Source organism: Poecilia formosa, unplaced genomic scaffold, assembly GCF_000485575.1.
Source record: "Poecilia formosa unplaced genomic scaffold, Poecilia_formosa-5.1.2 Scaffold229, whole genome shotgun sequence".
NCBI lineage: Eukaryota > Metazoa > Chordata > Actinopteri > Cyprinodontiformes > Poeciliidae > Poecilia > Poecilia formosa.
Genome location: NW_006800168.1, coordinates 1,055,250 through 1,068,677, shown reverse-complemented (window position 1 = coordinate 1,068,677; position 13,428 = coordinate 1,055,250). Strand labels below are relative to the sequence as shown.

Sequence of the window (13,428 nt, the reverse complement as noted above, 5' to 3'; positions counted from 1 at the left end):
TCCATCCATCCATCCATCCATCCATCCATCCATCCATCCATCCATCCATCCATCCATCCATCCATCCATCCATCCATCCATCCATCCTTTTGTCTATCATCCAGATGAAAAACTCTGTCCTCTCCTTTATTTTCAGTGCCTTCTCCCAGTGCCTTAAAGCTCGACAGTCAAGACTCCCTTGGAGCTGCTCAGGAGGTGGTTGCTATCAAGGATTATTGCCCAAGCAGCTTCACCACCCTGAAGTTCTCCAAAGGGGATCGCCTCTACGTGCTGGACACGTCAGGCGGGGAATGGTGGTACGCCCACAACAACACGGAGATGGGATACATCCCAGCAGCCTACGTCCAGCCGGTCAACTTCAGGAACTCTTCGCTAAGCGACAGTGGGATGATTGACAGCCTCGGGGAGGGGTATGAGGATGGCGGGAAGGAGTTCGGAGGTCTTGGGGAGTGGATGGGGATGAGCCTGAAGCCTTCCACCATTTACAACAACACCCCATTTTCTGTGAACCCTTTCATCTGTCCGCTAAATCAAAACTCCAATGATGTAAGCATGAGGAACTCTGCGGATCTTATCTACTTGGACTCTCTGGCATCGCCGTCGTCTTGTTCTAACAGTTGTTCAATCATGAGCAACGGGTTTAGCAGCTGCCATATTAATAGCCTCAACTCAACTAGTCCAAATCAAGAGGTTACATCCAACTTCCAGAGTGAAAACCTCTTTTTTAAGAGCAAACGTTCCCATAGTCTATCAGAACTCTCCGTCTTACAGGCGCAGTCAAATCCAACTTTACCTTCGTCTGGGTTCTTTACGGGCCTGACGGCTCCTTTACCAGAGCAGTTTCAGAGCAGAGAGGACTTCAGGACTGCCTGGTTGAACCATAGAAAATTGGCTCGGTCTTGCCATGACCTGGACTCTTTGGGCCAGAGTCCCGGATGGGGGCAGACCCAACCGGTGGAGACCAATATCGTCTGCCGGCTGGATTGTAACGGAGGAGTTGTTCAGCTTCCTGACACCCACATTAGCGTACACATCCCTGAGGGCCATGTCAGTCATGGAGACTACCAGCAGATCTCCATGAAAGCCTTACTGGACCCCCCTCTGGAGCTTAACAGCAACCGCTGCACCACGGTAAGCCCAGTGGTGGAGATCAAACTCAGCAACATGGAGACAAAGTCGTTCCTAACACTGGAGATAAAAATCTCAGTGGCTGTGAAGAAGGAGAGTTGTCATGCTGCCGATGTGCTTTGTGTGCGCAGTGACTGCAAGGAAGGACCTTACACCCCGATACCCAATGCCTACATCTTCAAAGACACAGTTCAGGTACAGCTGGACAGTCTGGAGCCTTGCATGTATGTAGCGGTTGTTGTTCAGGCACAGTACGTCGGACACAACACGACAGTCTGGGACCATGTGCAGAGGAAAGTCAGTCTGGGTGTTTACGGACCTAAACACATCCACCCCTCGTTCAAGACAGTTGTGGCCATGTTCGGGCATGACTGCACCCCCAAAACCTTGTTGGTGAACGATGTGACGTGGCAGGCAGCCTCGACTCCACCTGTGGCACTGCAGCTGTGGGGGAAGCATCAATTTGTGTTGCCGTTCCCTCAGGACCTGCAGATTGGACTCTATTCCAACATGTCCAACTACCAGGTGAAAGCGAGTGAAGGAACCGGGATAATCCGGGGGTTTCAGGTAAAGCTGGGGAAGGTTAGCAGGCTGCTCTTCATGATCACTTCGCACAACCCCAGCAGTATCTCAGACTTTACTCTCAGGGTCCAGGTTAAGGACGCTTTAGACTGCATCTTGACCCAATTCTGCGTCCAGACACCACAGCCACCACCAAAAACTGGAGCGAGGATCACTGGCCAGCGGAGATTTCTGAAAAAGAGAGAGGTCGATAAGATCGTACTGTCGCCTCTGGCTGTCACCTCAAAACACCCAAAGTTTCAGGATCGGTGCGTTACCAACCTGAAGTTTGGTAAGCTGATTAAAACGGTGATCAGGCAGCACAAGAACACGTACCTGCTGGAGTACAAGAAGGGGGACGTTATCGCCTTACTCAGTGAGGAGAAAATCAAGTTACGAGGGCAGCTCCGGACCAAGGAGTGGTACATCGGATACTACCAGGGAAAGCTGGGGCTGGTTCATGCTAAGAACGTTCTAGTTCTTGGCAAAGTCAAGCCCATTTACTGGTGTGGGCCAGACCTCACCACCACAATGTTGCTGGATCAGATCCTGAAGCCTTGCAAGTTCCTCACCTACATCTACGCAACCGTGAGGACGGTCCTGATGGAGAACGTGGGCAGCTGGAGGGCATTTGCAGATGCTCTTGGATATGGGAACCTACCCCTGAATTATTTTTGTCGGACAGAACTGGACAATGAGCCGGAGAGAGTGGCATCGGTTCTGGAGAAGCTAAAGGAGGAGAGTACTAACATGGAGAACAAGGAGAGGAAGTCCTTCCAACGGGAACTCATGATGGTAAGACTTCTTTTTGTGCATAGCCTTCACTTATTGTGGAGGACTTGCTAATGTTTTCTGAAAGTGTCTTGCGAAAGTCTTTCCTTAAGTTTTCCTTTTCTTTATATTTTGCATCGTATCAGTGGTTACCATCTTTAATTGGTTTGAACATCTTTCTTTGCACTTTGGTAGCATTTTGTCTGTTATTTGAACAATTTTTGAGTTAAGCAACATAGAACCTAAATGGAGCATGACAGTTTCCAAAGATAACCCAGACTGACACAAGGAAAATTGATTTTAACCCCCAAAAAGAAAATAACCAATGCTGGAGGCATCAGCCATGTTTAGTCCACTTTAAGTCACCTCTACTTTGTTTGCCTACAAAGTTCAGTTTGTTTGGAGAGGTGTGAATGGTTCATTGAACTCTGCTCTAAAAACAGGAAGTACACTACAGTGCAAGGGATTCTGGGTAAATACAACAAAAACAATCACACAAGTCTGGCACTAGCAGGAGAAATGGCTCGTGGTTTTTTTTACCAAACAAAGAGAGAATCACAGGATACAAAAATCTGAAAACGGCTTCTGAACATTTCTCTATGATGTGTTGACCCACATTAAACTTCTATTTTATAGGGAATCATCTATATTTCCAGTTTTTCTTCCCCCAAACTTTCCACTCATATGCTTCAATACAAAAATCTATATAAAGAATGTGTATATAGCTTCTTAATAGGTTTGGCCAAATTGTGTTTCTTATCATTGCGTTTTCCAACATTTCTATATTTCACTTCCCTTTTATAGGTAATTGTAACTCTTCCGAGTTTTTCCTTCCACCAAACTTTCCACTGATATGTTTCGATACAGAAATCTGAAAACTGCTTCTCACCAATGATACTGCTGTTCCCTATGATTGTATTGACCAACATTTCTGTATTAAATATCCCTTTTAAAGGGATTTTTTTTTTCAGATTGGTTGTTGTTTCCATATGTTAGATCTTTGTAACAAGAAAAAATTATAAATCTGGACCCAGACTAGAACCTGCTGAGAACCAGGAGTCTGTGCTGGGTAAAACATTGTAAGCCTAGGAGTCATAGTCATAGCACCAAAATAACTGATACATCTCTTGTAGATGTGTTGTGAGTTGGACTGCTCCTCTTATTGAGCATTTTCTTTAAAGACTGGGTGGATTTGAAAGCTTTTGATTTCCCCTGACTTCATGTCTGGTCTCATCTAAACGCTCCTGCTTCAACAAGTCTTATGCAATGTTTTCCCTGAGGAGAGGCGGACTGTCATCATGAGGCTGCAGGAAGACGGCCGAGTCAGCCACCCAGCATTGATCGAAACATAACTTCTCCTTAAAGGAATGGAGGAAATCTTATGTAATTGTTACTCAATCAGACATTCCTGACGGTGAAAAGCTGCAGATTTAAAATCCTTTATTAGCAAACTGTTGTTTCCTGATGACCTGGTTTTTTTCCTGGATCCGGAAAAGACCTGCAGCAAAACGCCAAATCCACAACAATCTGTGTTTGTAAGGAACAAAGGAGGAATTCTGCGCCCGATAAATCGCCCCATTGTCTAATGATCTCAAGAGCCTGACTTCATTAAATGCAGTTTCTCTATGCTAATTAAAAAACAACGGAGGCTGATGATTGATGATGCCTCTTCATATCGTAACTAGATGTGACCTCTGTAATGAGAAGGGTGAAATCCATTGTTGTCAGGCTAATTTAGTCTATTTCATTCATTCACTTCAGTTAGTGAAACACATAAATTTTCAGAGTTGTTTCTCTTATTGATCATTTCATTTCAAAGAAAAAAATCACAGAGTTCAGTGCCTCAGAAAACTAGAATATTATATAAAATCAGTATAATTTTAATATAAATCTTTTTTTATATGTTAATTTCTCTGCTCTAAGTCCTTGGTTGGGGCTCCTTTTGCATGAATTACTGCATCAGTGCAGCTCTCTCATCTCTCCTCAGTGATCCTCTCCACTCTTCATTTTCTCTACTTTCATTTTAAAGAGGAGTTTGGACCACTGAACAACAGTCTGGTTCTGGTTCTGGTTCAGAAACTGGCTTGTAATTAGGAATGCAACATTTGTATCCTCTATTGTGGCTTTCAATATTCTGACTCCACCCTGACTCGATTCTGCTCGACAATCTGCTCAAAACTGCCATTATCCCTGTTTCTACCTTTTCCTATTAGACTTTTTCCTTCCACTAAGCTTTTTCTGAATATGTTTGGATACAGAAGTCTATGAACAACCAGTCATGATTGTGTCTTTTCAGGTGTTTGCAGTTAATTTTGAATTAAATATGCAGATTTTCTAAACCGGAATCTCAATTTTTTTTTTCTTTAAATTCTGACTTTAATTTCAAAATTGTGAATTTTTTCTATGTATTTTTTCTCAGAATTCTGACTTTAATCTAAAAATGTTTAATTTTTTCTCAGAATTAATTCTGACTTTCTTCTCTGCATTCTGACTTTTTCTCAAAATTTTTAGTTTTTTTTCTCAAAATTTTGACTTTAATCTCAGGACTCTAAGAAAAAAGTATGTTGTTTTTTTTTGTTGTTGTTTTTTTCAGTGGCCCTAATCCTCATCTGCACTAAAGGCTCTTCTTGCATAATCTCCCACATATTCCTGCTTCTAATTTATGTTGAGCACTAACATAAATTAGTGTAACAGTAATTCTGTTTATCTACCCAGAGTCTCTTTAGGTTTTTCTCTACATTTGCTCTGTTGGAAGCCACAGCTCAAAGCGGGAGATGTTTCCCGAAGCAGACAGGTGCTCCTGTGTGAAATCTGAGCAGGCATTGATCAGGACGGACCTGGAGGCCCGGCGGGGCATCCGACACCGCCCGGCAGATCCTTTCATCACAACGTGTCGGGTTACAAAAGGGCAGAATAAGAAAGCTAGTGTTTGTGAGCCGAAGAGAGGGCTGTTAATAATAGATCATCGCTGAGAGGCAGAGAGAGACCAGCCCTTCATCATCTCAGCTTGTCTTCATCTCAAACCAGAACCGGTTCTGATCCAGATATGACTTTAAAACAAACATCAGAATGAAATGTTTAGTCCTTATGTTAGTTCCTGCTCCACAAAGTCAAATAAAACGTCAAAAATCTTGAAAAAATGGTTTTGAAATTAAAAGCTTTTCTGATTATAATATCCTTATTGTTACAGTTTTTATAATTTTATCAAATTAAATATGCTTATTTTTAACTTTGTCAAACAGTTTAATTAAATTTATTTTTGTTTACAATGATTTTTGTATTTTTTAAATTACATTTAAAATCTAATTTTTTATGTTATTAAATTTTAACTTTATTTGTATTTAATATTTCTATTTGTATCTAATATTTCTATTGAAAAACTATATAACAAAGTAAATAAATCAATAATCCAGCCTGAACAAAAACAGTAGCTTTTTATTCTTAGAATAGATTTATAAAACATTTCAAGGTAAATGCTTTAAGCTTAACCTTCAAATAAATTAATTCATTTCAAAAAGTAAAGGAAAGTACATCAGTTAATTCATATTTATAGCACCAATGATGGAACTTGAAATCTGCTGAGCTTTTTAAGTAATTTTAAAGAAATTAGATTATTTTATTTTTCAATTTTATATTATAAACAGTTACGTAAATGATGAAAACCCAACAAAACAACAGCATTAAGCTTTTAATTTCTGTCCTGCCAGGTCTTAATATCTAAATAGATGGGGTTGGCGATATGAACTTATGAATTTATTGCAATATTTTTTGTTGCTGTTGTAATACCTATAAAAATGACGATGATTAATTGAAATATATCAAGGCAACAATAAATCAAAATTCTTATAATGCTAAAAAGAAATTCATCACAATAAGTAAATAAATAAATCACCAAATATCAACAGGCAGTTAATTTCAAGGCTTTCATGTGTAGATGCTCTGAGAGAAAACTAAATATATTTTTCTGCATATTAATTTGCCAGGTCTTCCTCCTCCTCTTCCTCGTCTCTACCTGTCAGCGTCGTCCATAATTGCGTTGAGGAGGCTTATTTTCCTGACAGCTGTCAGCGCCGTCTGTCCGTCTGCTGCAGGGACTTCCTGCGTTTTCTCGTACTGATGCTGTATTCCCTGGTGCAGCGGAGCGTTGTCTATTTTTAGACCCCAACCATGTTGTTGTTTAATAAGCAGGAGACCAAACCAGGCTGGAAACAGATGAAGGGATGTTCTGCGGCGCTGCTGCCTCTGAACCCGCTTCACAGGTTTTCAAACCCAGCTCCAAACCTCCACCACCTATTATTCATCCTTAACTTCTTATATTCGTGAAATTTATCAACATTCTTTGTGTTTTTATGAAAGAGGGAACTCAGAAAGTCATGTGTTATCAAAAAATGTCTCTGAATGAATCATAAAAAAGCCCCACTGCTAATCATAGTTAGTTTGTTCTCCAAGTTTTATAAAGATCTTTCAAACTCAGCTATATCAACCTGAGATGTTTGTAATATAATTTGGAATTAAAAACATACCTTTATCTCTAAAATAAAAATGTGTCCACCACTAAATCTATAAAAGCACAGGAGAAAGCAGCTACTGCTATAACCAACTCCAAATATGTTTCATGTGCAAAGAAACTGGCTAATTTCTGATCTTAGGTAAAAGAAAATAGGAGAAAAAATAAGAAATTGACTGCATATTGGTCACAAAAATCTGCTTAATTAAGGACAAAAAGGCTCCACTCTGGAATCTGATATTTAAAGCTGCAAAAATCTTTGGAGTTGTTTTGCACGGTGGTGGAAGAGTCATACTATGGGTTTCTTTGGCCTCCATTAGCATAAAAGCAGTTTAAAGAGGACAATTGATTCATCAAAATTGGCACAATGTGAGAAATAGAAGAAAATAGATGCCATGTTTGATGTGAATTCCTCCTGAATGCTTTGCTAGCAGGAACCAGCTGCAGATTTCCATCTGAACGCCTCATGTTCATTAGCAGCCGGCGTGTTTTTGATCAGGTTGGTGTTCAAAGAGTTTATATTTAGACCAGAAGAACCGCAGGTGGCCTAAAGAGATGCAGAGCGCCGTCATCAGACGGGGATTACCGCCTGACCTGGACACAATCTGGGGAACCGATGATCACGGGAAATTATTTTACAGAGGAGAAGAAGAAGAAGAATTCCTTCACCGTCTGAAACCACAAGAGTTTCTAAAGTCTGGATGAGAAAAGAGGAAAAATTATAGAGACTTTCCAACTACCAAACTAGTGATCCATTCATTCATTCAACTAATCATCTATCTATCCATCCATTCATTCATTTGTTCATTCACCTAACCATCCATCCATTCATCCATTTAATAAACCCAGATTGTAGTGCTAGTGTGCGTTTTAAAAGGAAGTCAACTAAAGAAAAAACTGCAAACATGATGGATTCTTCTGTTTAGTTTTAAAGATCTAAGGGAAATCAAAGGAAAATAAAAACTTCAGTCAAAATACTCAATCTGAACAACTTTCTATGGCATTTTTATGAAGACAGCTGTTTTTTCTGAGGATTATCCTCCTGCTGGTGTTTGTTTCGTTTTGCTTGACTCCTCTGATTGGTTTTCCAGGGATCTGTTGCATGTCAAGTCTTAAATTTCTCTTCATGACAACACCAGGCCCCCTAACCGTTCATGTGGTCATGTTTCACAGCCTATCTAAACCCAGGTTGGGGTAAATGTACACTTTGCGAGATAATCCGGATATGCTTTTCCCAGGAAATCCGAATCCAATCCCAAGAGTTGCTTTTGCTTTTCCGTCAATCATCAGAAACGGACAAACAGGAGCGTCTGGATCATTTTCTACATGTTGTAGAGGATATGTTTTCAAGTTGTGAATGAATGCTGAGATTGTCCGTCTTTCATTGATCAGGCTTTGCTGAAGATGGACTGCCAGGGTCTGGTGGCTAAGCTGGTTCTGGACTTCGTCTTGCTGACCACGGCGGTGGAGGTGGCGTCCAGGTGGAGGGAGCTGGCCGAGAAGCTGGCCCGAGTTTCCAGGCAGCAGATGGAGGCTTACGAAGCTCCGCACCGTGACAAGAACGGCATCCTGGACAACGAGGTGAGGTCACGTCAGTTAAGTACAAAACAGAAAAAAGACAGAGTAGCTAAGCTAACCCCGCAGCTAGCTGTACTTTCTAATAACCGTCTACTAATACAAGAGAAAGGAATGTGTGTATGCATTCATTTTGATTAATTGTACAGATGTTAATTTTGATTAGTTGTACAGATGTTAATGCATTTTAGCCCAATTAACTGTATTTTTAACGATCCAGAACTTTTGTATTTGTTTGTTTCTGGTACGCCCTTCAAATCTGACGCACCAGATACATCCGCTAACAATCAAATTGCTTCTCTCGACCCACTGAGATTTAATTTCCGCTTTTAAAAACAATCCGATTGGACTATCGTTGTGTTCAAAAGGAATTAACCTATCAGCAAAGCTTTTCTGGTCTAAAGTAGCATCTCAATGCTACACGTGTAGCAGATAATGCTAATGTTAGCGTTCTTAGTCAGTTTTGAATTAAAAATGTTGCTTATTTTGTCAATAAAATGTGATTGATTAATTACAGACGTTGCAATTAACTAAATTAAAATTTTATTGAGTCCCAGCACTACAAATAATTTTGAAATGTTAATTTGGTGAAGTTATGCGCTTGACTAAAATCAGATGCCATAAAACCTGCATATGAAACTTGAATTTTTGCTGGAAATCAAAAACATTTCATTTGATCTCACATTTTTTTCTCCACCAAAAACATAATTATTACCCCAAAGATTGCAGTTTAGGAGTACTTATAAACTTTTTCTTCATCCTGTGATCCACATGTGGTGCCAGCCAACTGAGAGTCCAGTAAAAAAGTTCTAGTTTGTGTTAAAATCCCAATCTCTGGTCTTTTGCCCGTATAATCACCCCGTTTCTTTATCTGACCCTTCAGTCCATGTGGAAACCGGCGTATGATTTCCTGTTGACGTGGGCGGCCCACGTTGGGGACAGCTACCGGGATGTGATCCAGGAACTTCACCACGGTCTGGACAAAATGAGGAACCCCATCACTAAGAGGTGGAAACACCTGACGGGGGCGCTGGTCCTCGTAAACTGCCTTGATACCCTCCGCAGTGCCGCTTTCTGCCCCACAGGCTACGGGGACTTTGCTGTTTGAGCGTTCTGTCCCTCTTGGAAGACATTTAAACGCTCCAGAAAATGGTGGGAATGATTCAAACCCGTTTTTAAAACCAGAATATGGCCGAATCTCAAGGCTTTGTCCAGCATCTTATTATCAGGATATGTGGAAACCTTAGTTGAGAGCCCTGCTATGTTTGTTTTTCTTGTTTTTCTACTTCTTTCTACTGTGTCCTTTGATGTGTTTGTGTCCTTTTCTACCTTGTAAACTACTCCTGTCACTGTCTGACTGTTAATTGTTGCTTGTTTTTAGATTTTTCCTGTCTTTACCCTCCGGAGAACATACAAAACCTCACATACCACAGTAAATAAACAACAATGTGAGCTGTTTATGTACTTGGGCAGGTTTTTTTAGTTCTAAAAACAAAAATGATCTTCTATCAAAAAGGAACTTAAGCACTTAAATAATTTTTTTATATATATATTTCAGTTTTATAAATTCAAACATTAACTTTAATGTTTTTTTTAGAAACTAAATTATCAAACAGTAAGACTAACGTTATAGTTAGCATTACCTGTTAGCATTTGCAATCAGTAAAGTAAGAGATTAACTTTGTTAATGAGTGTTCTTCATTCTCAAAGTAAAACTTAAGTGTTGAAAATCAGCACATTGATTCTACTGGAATAAGACAATGTCCCAAAATAAACAACATTTAAGCTCATGCTAATGTTAGCATTAGCAGTTTATACAGTAACAGTTGAATGTGTCTGATTCTCAAATTATGCCTAATTATAGATTTAGTTTACTTCAAATGGAAAACAACAGTTTGAGTCAATTTAAAGTTAAATAATGTGTTAGTTGAGAATAACTAACCAGTTTTTATACAACGGCTAATCCAATATTAACTAGCTAGTCCGCTAGCACACAAGTACATCTTCTGCCCTGCGTATTATTTAACCTTTAGTTTCAAGTTTCTGATAATCAAGAGATAATTTTAGCTAAAAAATAGATAATTTTTTAGCAAAGACTGTGTAAATTTTTACGTTCATCCCCTGCTAAACGTAAATGTAAATGACATACTGAATACTCCATTAATTAATATTTCAATCCATCAGGGCCACAATAGTTTTACATATGAACTTGTATTGTCAAATATTAGTTAAAGGGATTCAAAATGGTAGGCGTTTTAAAAATCCTATATTAGCAAATAACGTTTGTTGTTTATTGTTGCAGTTTTATTTAGAGAAACTGTTTCTGCTGTAATACGTTTCTGAATGTAATTTCAGCATCAATAATCATCTGATTTCTGTGCTTATTGTTTATTAACTGCTCATATTTTTGTCTTGTTGATGTTTCTCCTGTGACTTCTGCAGTGCTTGGGATATTTACACAATCAGAAGAGAAAATGAGTGAGAAATTTCTATATTTTTACTGAAAACCAAGCGAGTATTGACAGATTTATACGAGAAAATCTACCACTTGTGATGGGTAGCATATCAGAATTCAGTATTACTGTTTAGAAAGTATCAATAAAGTGGGAATGTACCGAGTTCATGTGTGGATTCCGGTTTTAATTTCCATCCAGAACCGTGTGTGTTGAAGCTCTTGCTGTACCTGTGGCAGGATAAACAATTGCAAAACTAATACCCAGGGATTATTTAGTTGCAAATATTTCCAAATCCCTGCCAAAAAATCCCCGAAATCTCTTAATCTCCTGTTCACAAGATCAAAACATGCAGCTTGTAGGTTTCATTTGAAGTTATAAAATAGCATTTTCCTCTGACCTTATGTCCAAATTTAAGCTCAGATGTTTCCTTTTTTTGTGCTGCACCAGCAAATGTATTTCTGAGTCGCATCACTGCACATGTTTCCTTCTCCTCACAGACTAATAGCTCTTGTTATTCTGCTCACCAGGTGTCTTTTTCAATCACTAGCAACAATGAGAGTGAAACCTCCTCTTATTGTCGTTCTGTCAGGGTTCATCGCCATGCAGATGGTTTTTACGTCTCTGCACGTAAAACCACTTCCCACAAGCAAAAACACCCAGAGATGAAGATGTTGCAGCTCATGAATCCTTCATTTCTCAGCATAATCCCCTCTCCTTCACACACACACACACACACATACACACACACACACACCCACACGCACACACACACACTTGCAGAGAGTCTGATGGACTTAATTAAAGCAGATAATTATTCTGGCTCAGAGGACGGGCCACCTTCACAGCCGTCCTTCGCCTCTCATGACTCACCCTCCACATTCCTGCTCGTCTCCTGGAGACAGTTTGAAACTAAACAACGACTCTGTCTGGATTTAACTTTGTTGTTGGATTTATTTTGTAATCTAATCCAAGAATAACCCCTCATTTCTTTAGATTAACCTTCTAAATGTCCATTTTTACTTGAAACATCTTTCTGAAAGTTTTTTCTTTTGTCTCATTTCAGAGAAATGTAGTTTAGAAGTTAGTCAAGCATAGAGGATTTGATCTGAGCCTCGGTGTGATAAGATATAAGTCCTAGGGAAAGGGAGGGGGGTAGGTCATGGGAGTGTTTTTGCTGATGTCATTTCTGTTTTGTTTTTCGTATTGTCTTTCTTATGTTTTATGTTCACATAAGAAAAATGAGGACAAATTTGTATTGCTGATGTTTCATTGTCCAGGTCTGATCCCTCAATAAAATTGTTGACAACAATAGAAGTTAGTCAAGCATAATGAGAAGAGTTTCTGGGTGATGTGACCTAATTAAAAAAAACAAAAACAAATATGATCTTAATTTGTTTTTTCTTAAAAAAATGATTTCAATCATTCCTGCTGTCAGTTGGTTTAAAAGTCGGGGGGGGCAGGGGGAGAACCCAAGAAGTGCATTGGTGGAAAAATAAAAAGATTTTCCAAAAATTTTAATCTTCAAAAACAGAAAATTTGATTATTTGATCAAAATGATTTGTCATCCATCCTACATTAAGATGATTCCAAAAGAATCAGTCATTTTTTTTTAACTCTCCTTTGCAGCTGCAACATCTGAAATTGTATTTTTATTTTAATTTTTATTCAATTTCAAAATGCCAAAAACTGCAGAAGTCCCTCAGATATTTGAAAGAGAAAAACGCCCACAGTTTTATTTTTATTTTGAAGTATAAACATACACCCAAAGACACAAAGGATCGTTAAGACCTTGTGTTAAAATGGCCTAGTCAAAGTCCAGACCTGAACTAGATGCTTTCAATTCAATCTGACGGAGCTGGAGGCTGTAGAAGTTCAAGCTTTAAGGTTTCTGGAACATTTTTATCTTAACTCTTTAATATACTTGGAGTTTTTTCTGCTTTTATACATTTATATGGATTTTTTTAATAATCCAACAGCAGTGGCTCAGACTCTTTTTACCACCTGAATATAACAAAAACACAGCAGAAACACATCCTGTGTGCAGATCAGAGGGAGAAAACATAATTTCCCTCCTTCCATTAATTAATTCAAGCAGCTTTTGAAAATGCAGAGCAGGTGCTGAGATGAAAAGCTCGGGGACAAGCGGGTCACTGGGTTTCATCTGCAGCTTTTCTGTTCTGGAAGGAGAAAAGAAAAGAAGAGGAGAGAGAAGAAAAGAAAAGAAAAACCTTCATCTGCTGCTCCTCGCGCCTCAAGCAGCGCCGAAGACCTTCAGACGATTATCACCACTTCCTGTCCGCATCCTGGCTCCTCCATGGATGAAACATTCGCTCCTCTCCTGGAGACCCAACTCTCCAGAGGTTAAATTCTTCCTCTCTGATGGAGGCGCTTGAATCATTTTGGGCTCAAATTGAGTTGCGATCTTAATAA

The 13,428-nt window shown here is 39.3% G+C and overlaps 1 protein-coding gene and 1 long non-coding RNA gene across 2 annotated transcripts in view; both read left to right on the top strand.

Moving 5' to 3' along the window:
• Positions 1 to 10,266, top strand: part of sh3bp4a (SH3-domain binding protein 4a) — a 15,331-nt gene extending 5,065 nt beyond the window's left edge. The window contains exons 3-5 of the mRNA XM_007568677.2: positions 137 to 2,484; positions 8,360 to 8,548; positions 9,426 to 10,266. Coding sequence (XP_007568739.1) covers positions 137 to 2,484; positions 8,360 to 8,548; positions 9,426 to 9,650 — 2,762 coding nt within the window. The 3' untranslated portion in view covers positions 9,651 to 10,266. The remainder of the gene's footprint in view (positions 1 to 136; positions 2,485 to 8,359; positions 8,549 to 9,425) is intronic.
• The window catches only part of LOC107838240 (uncharacterized), a 23,397-nt gene extending 11,096 nt beyond the window's left edge, over positions 1 to 12,301 (top strand). The window contains exon 3 of the long non-coding RNA XR_001664311.1: positions 10,264 to 12,301. This is a non-coding gene — a long non-coding RNA (uncharacterized LOC107838240). The remainder of the gene's footprint in view (positions 1 to 10,263) is intronic.
• Positions 12,302 to 13,428: the final 1,127 nt, after the last annotated feature.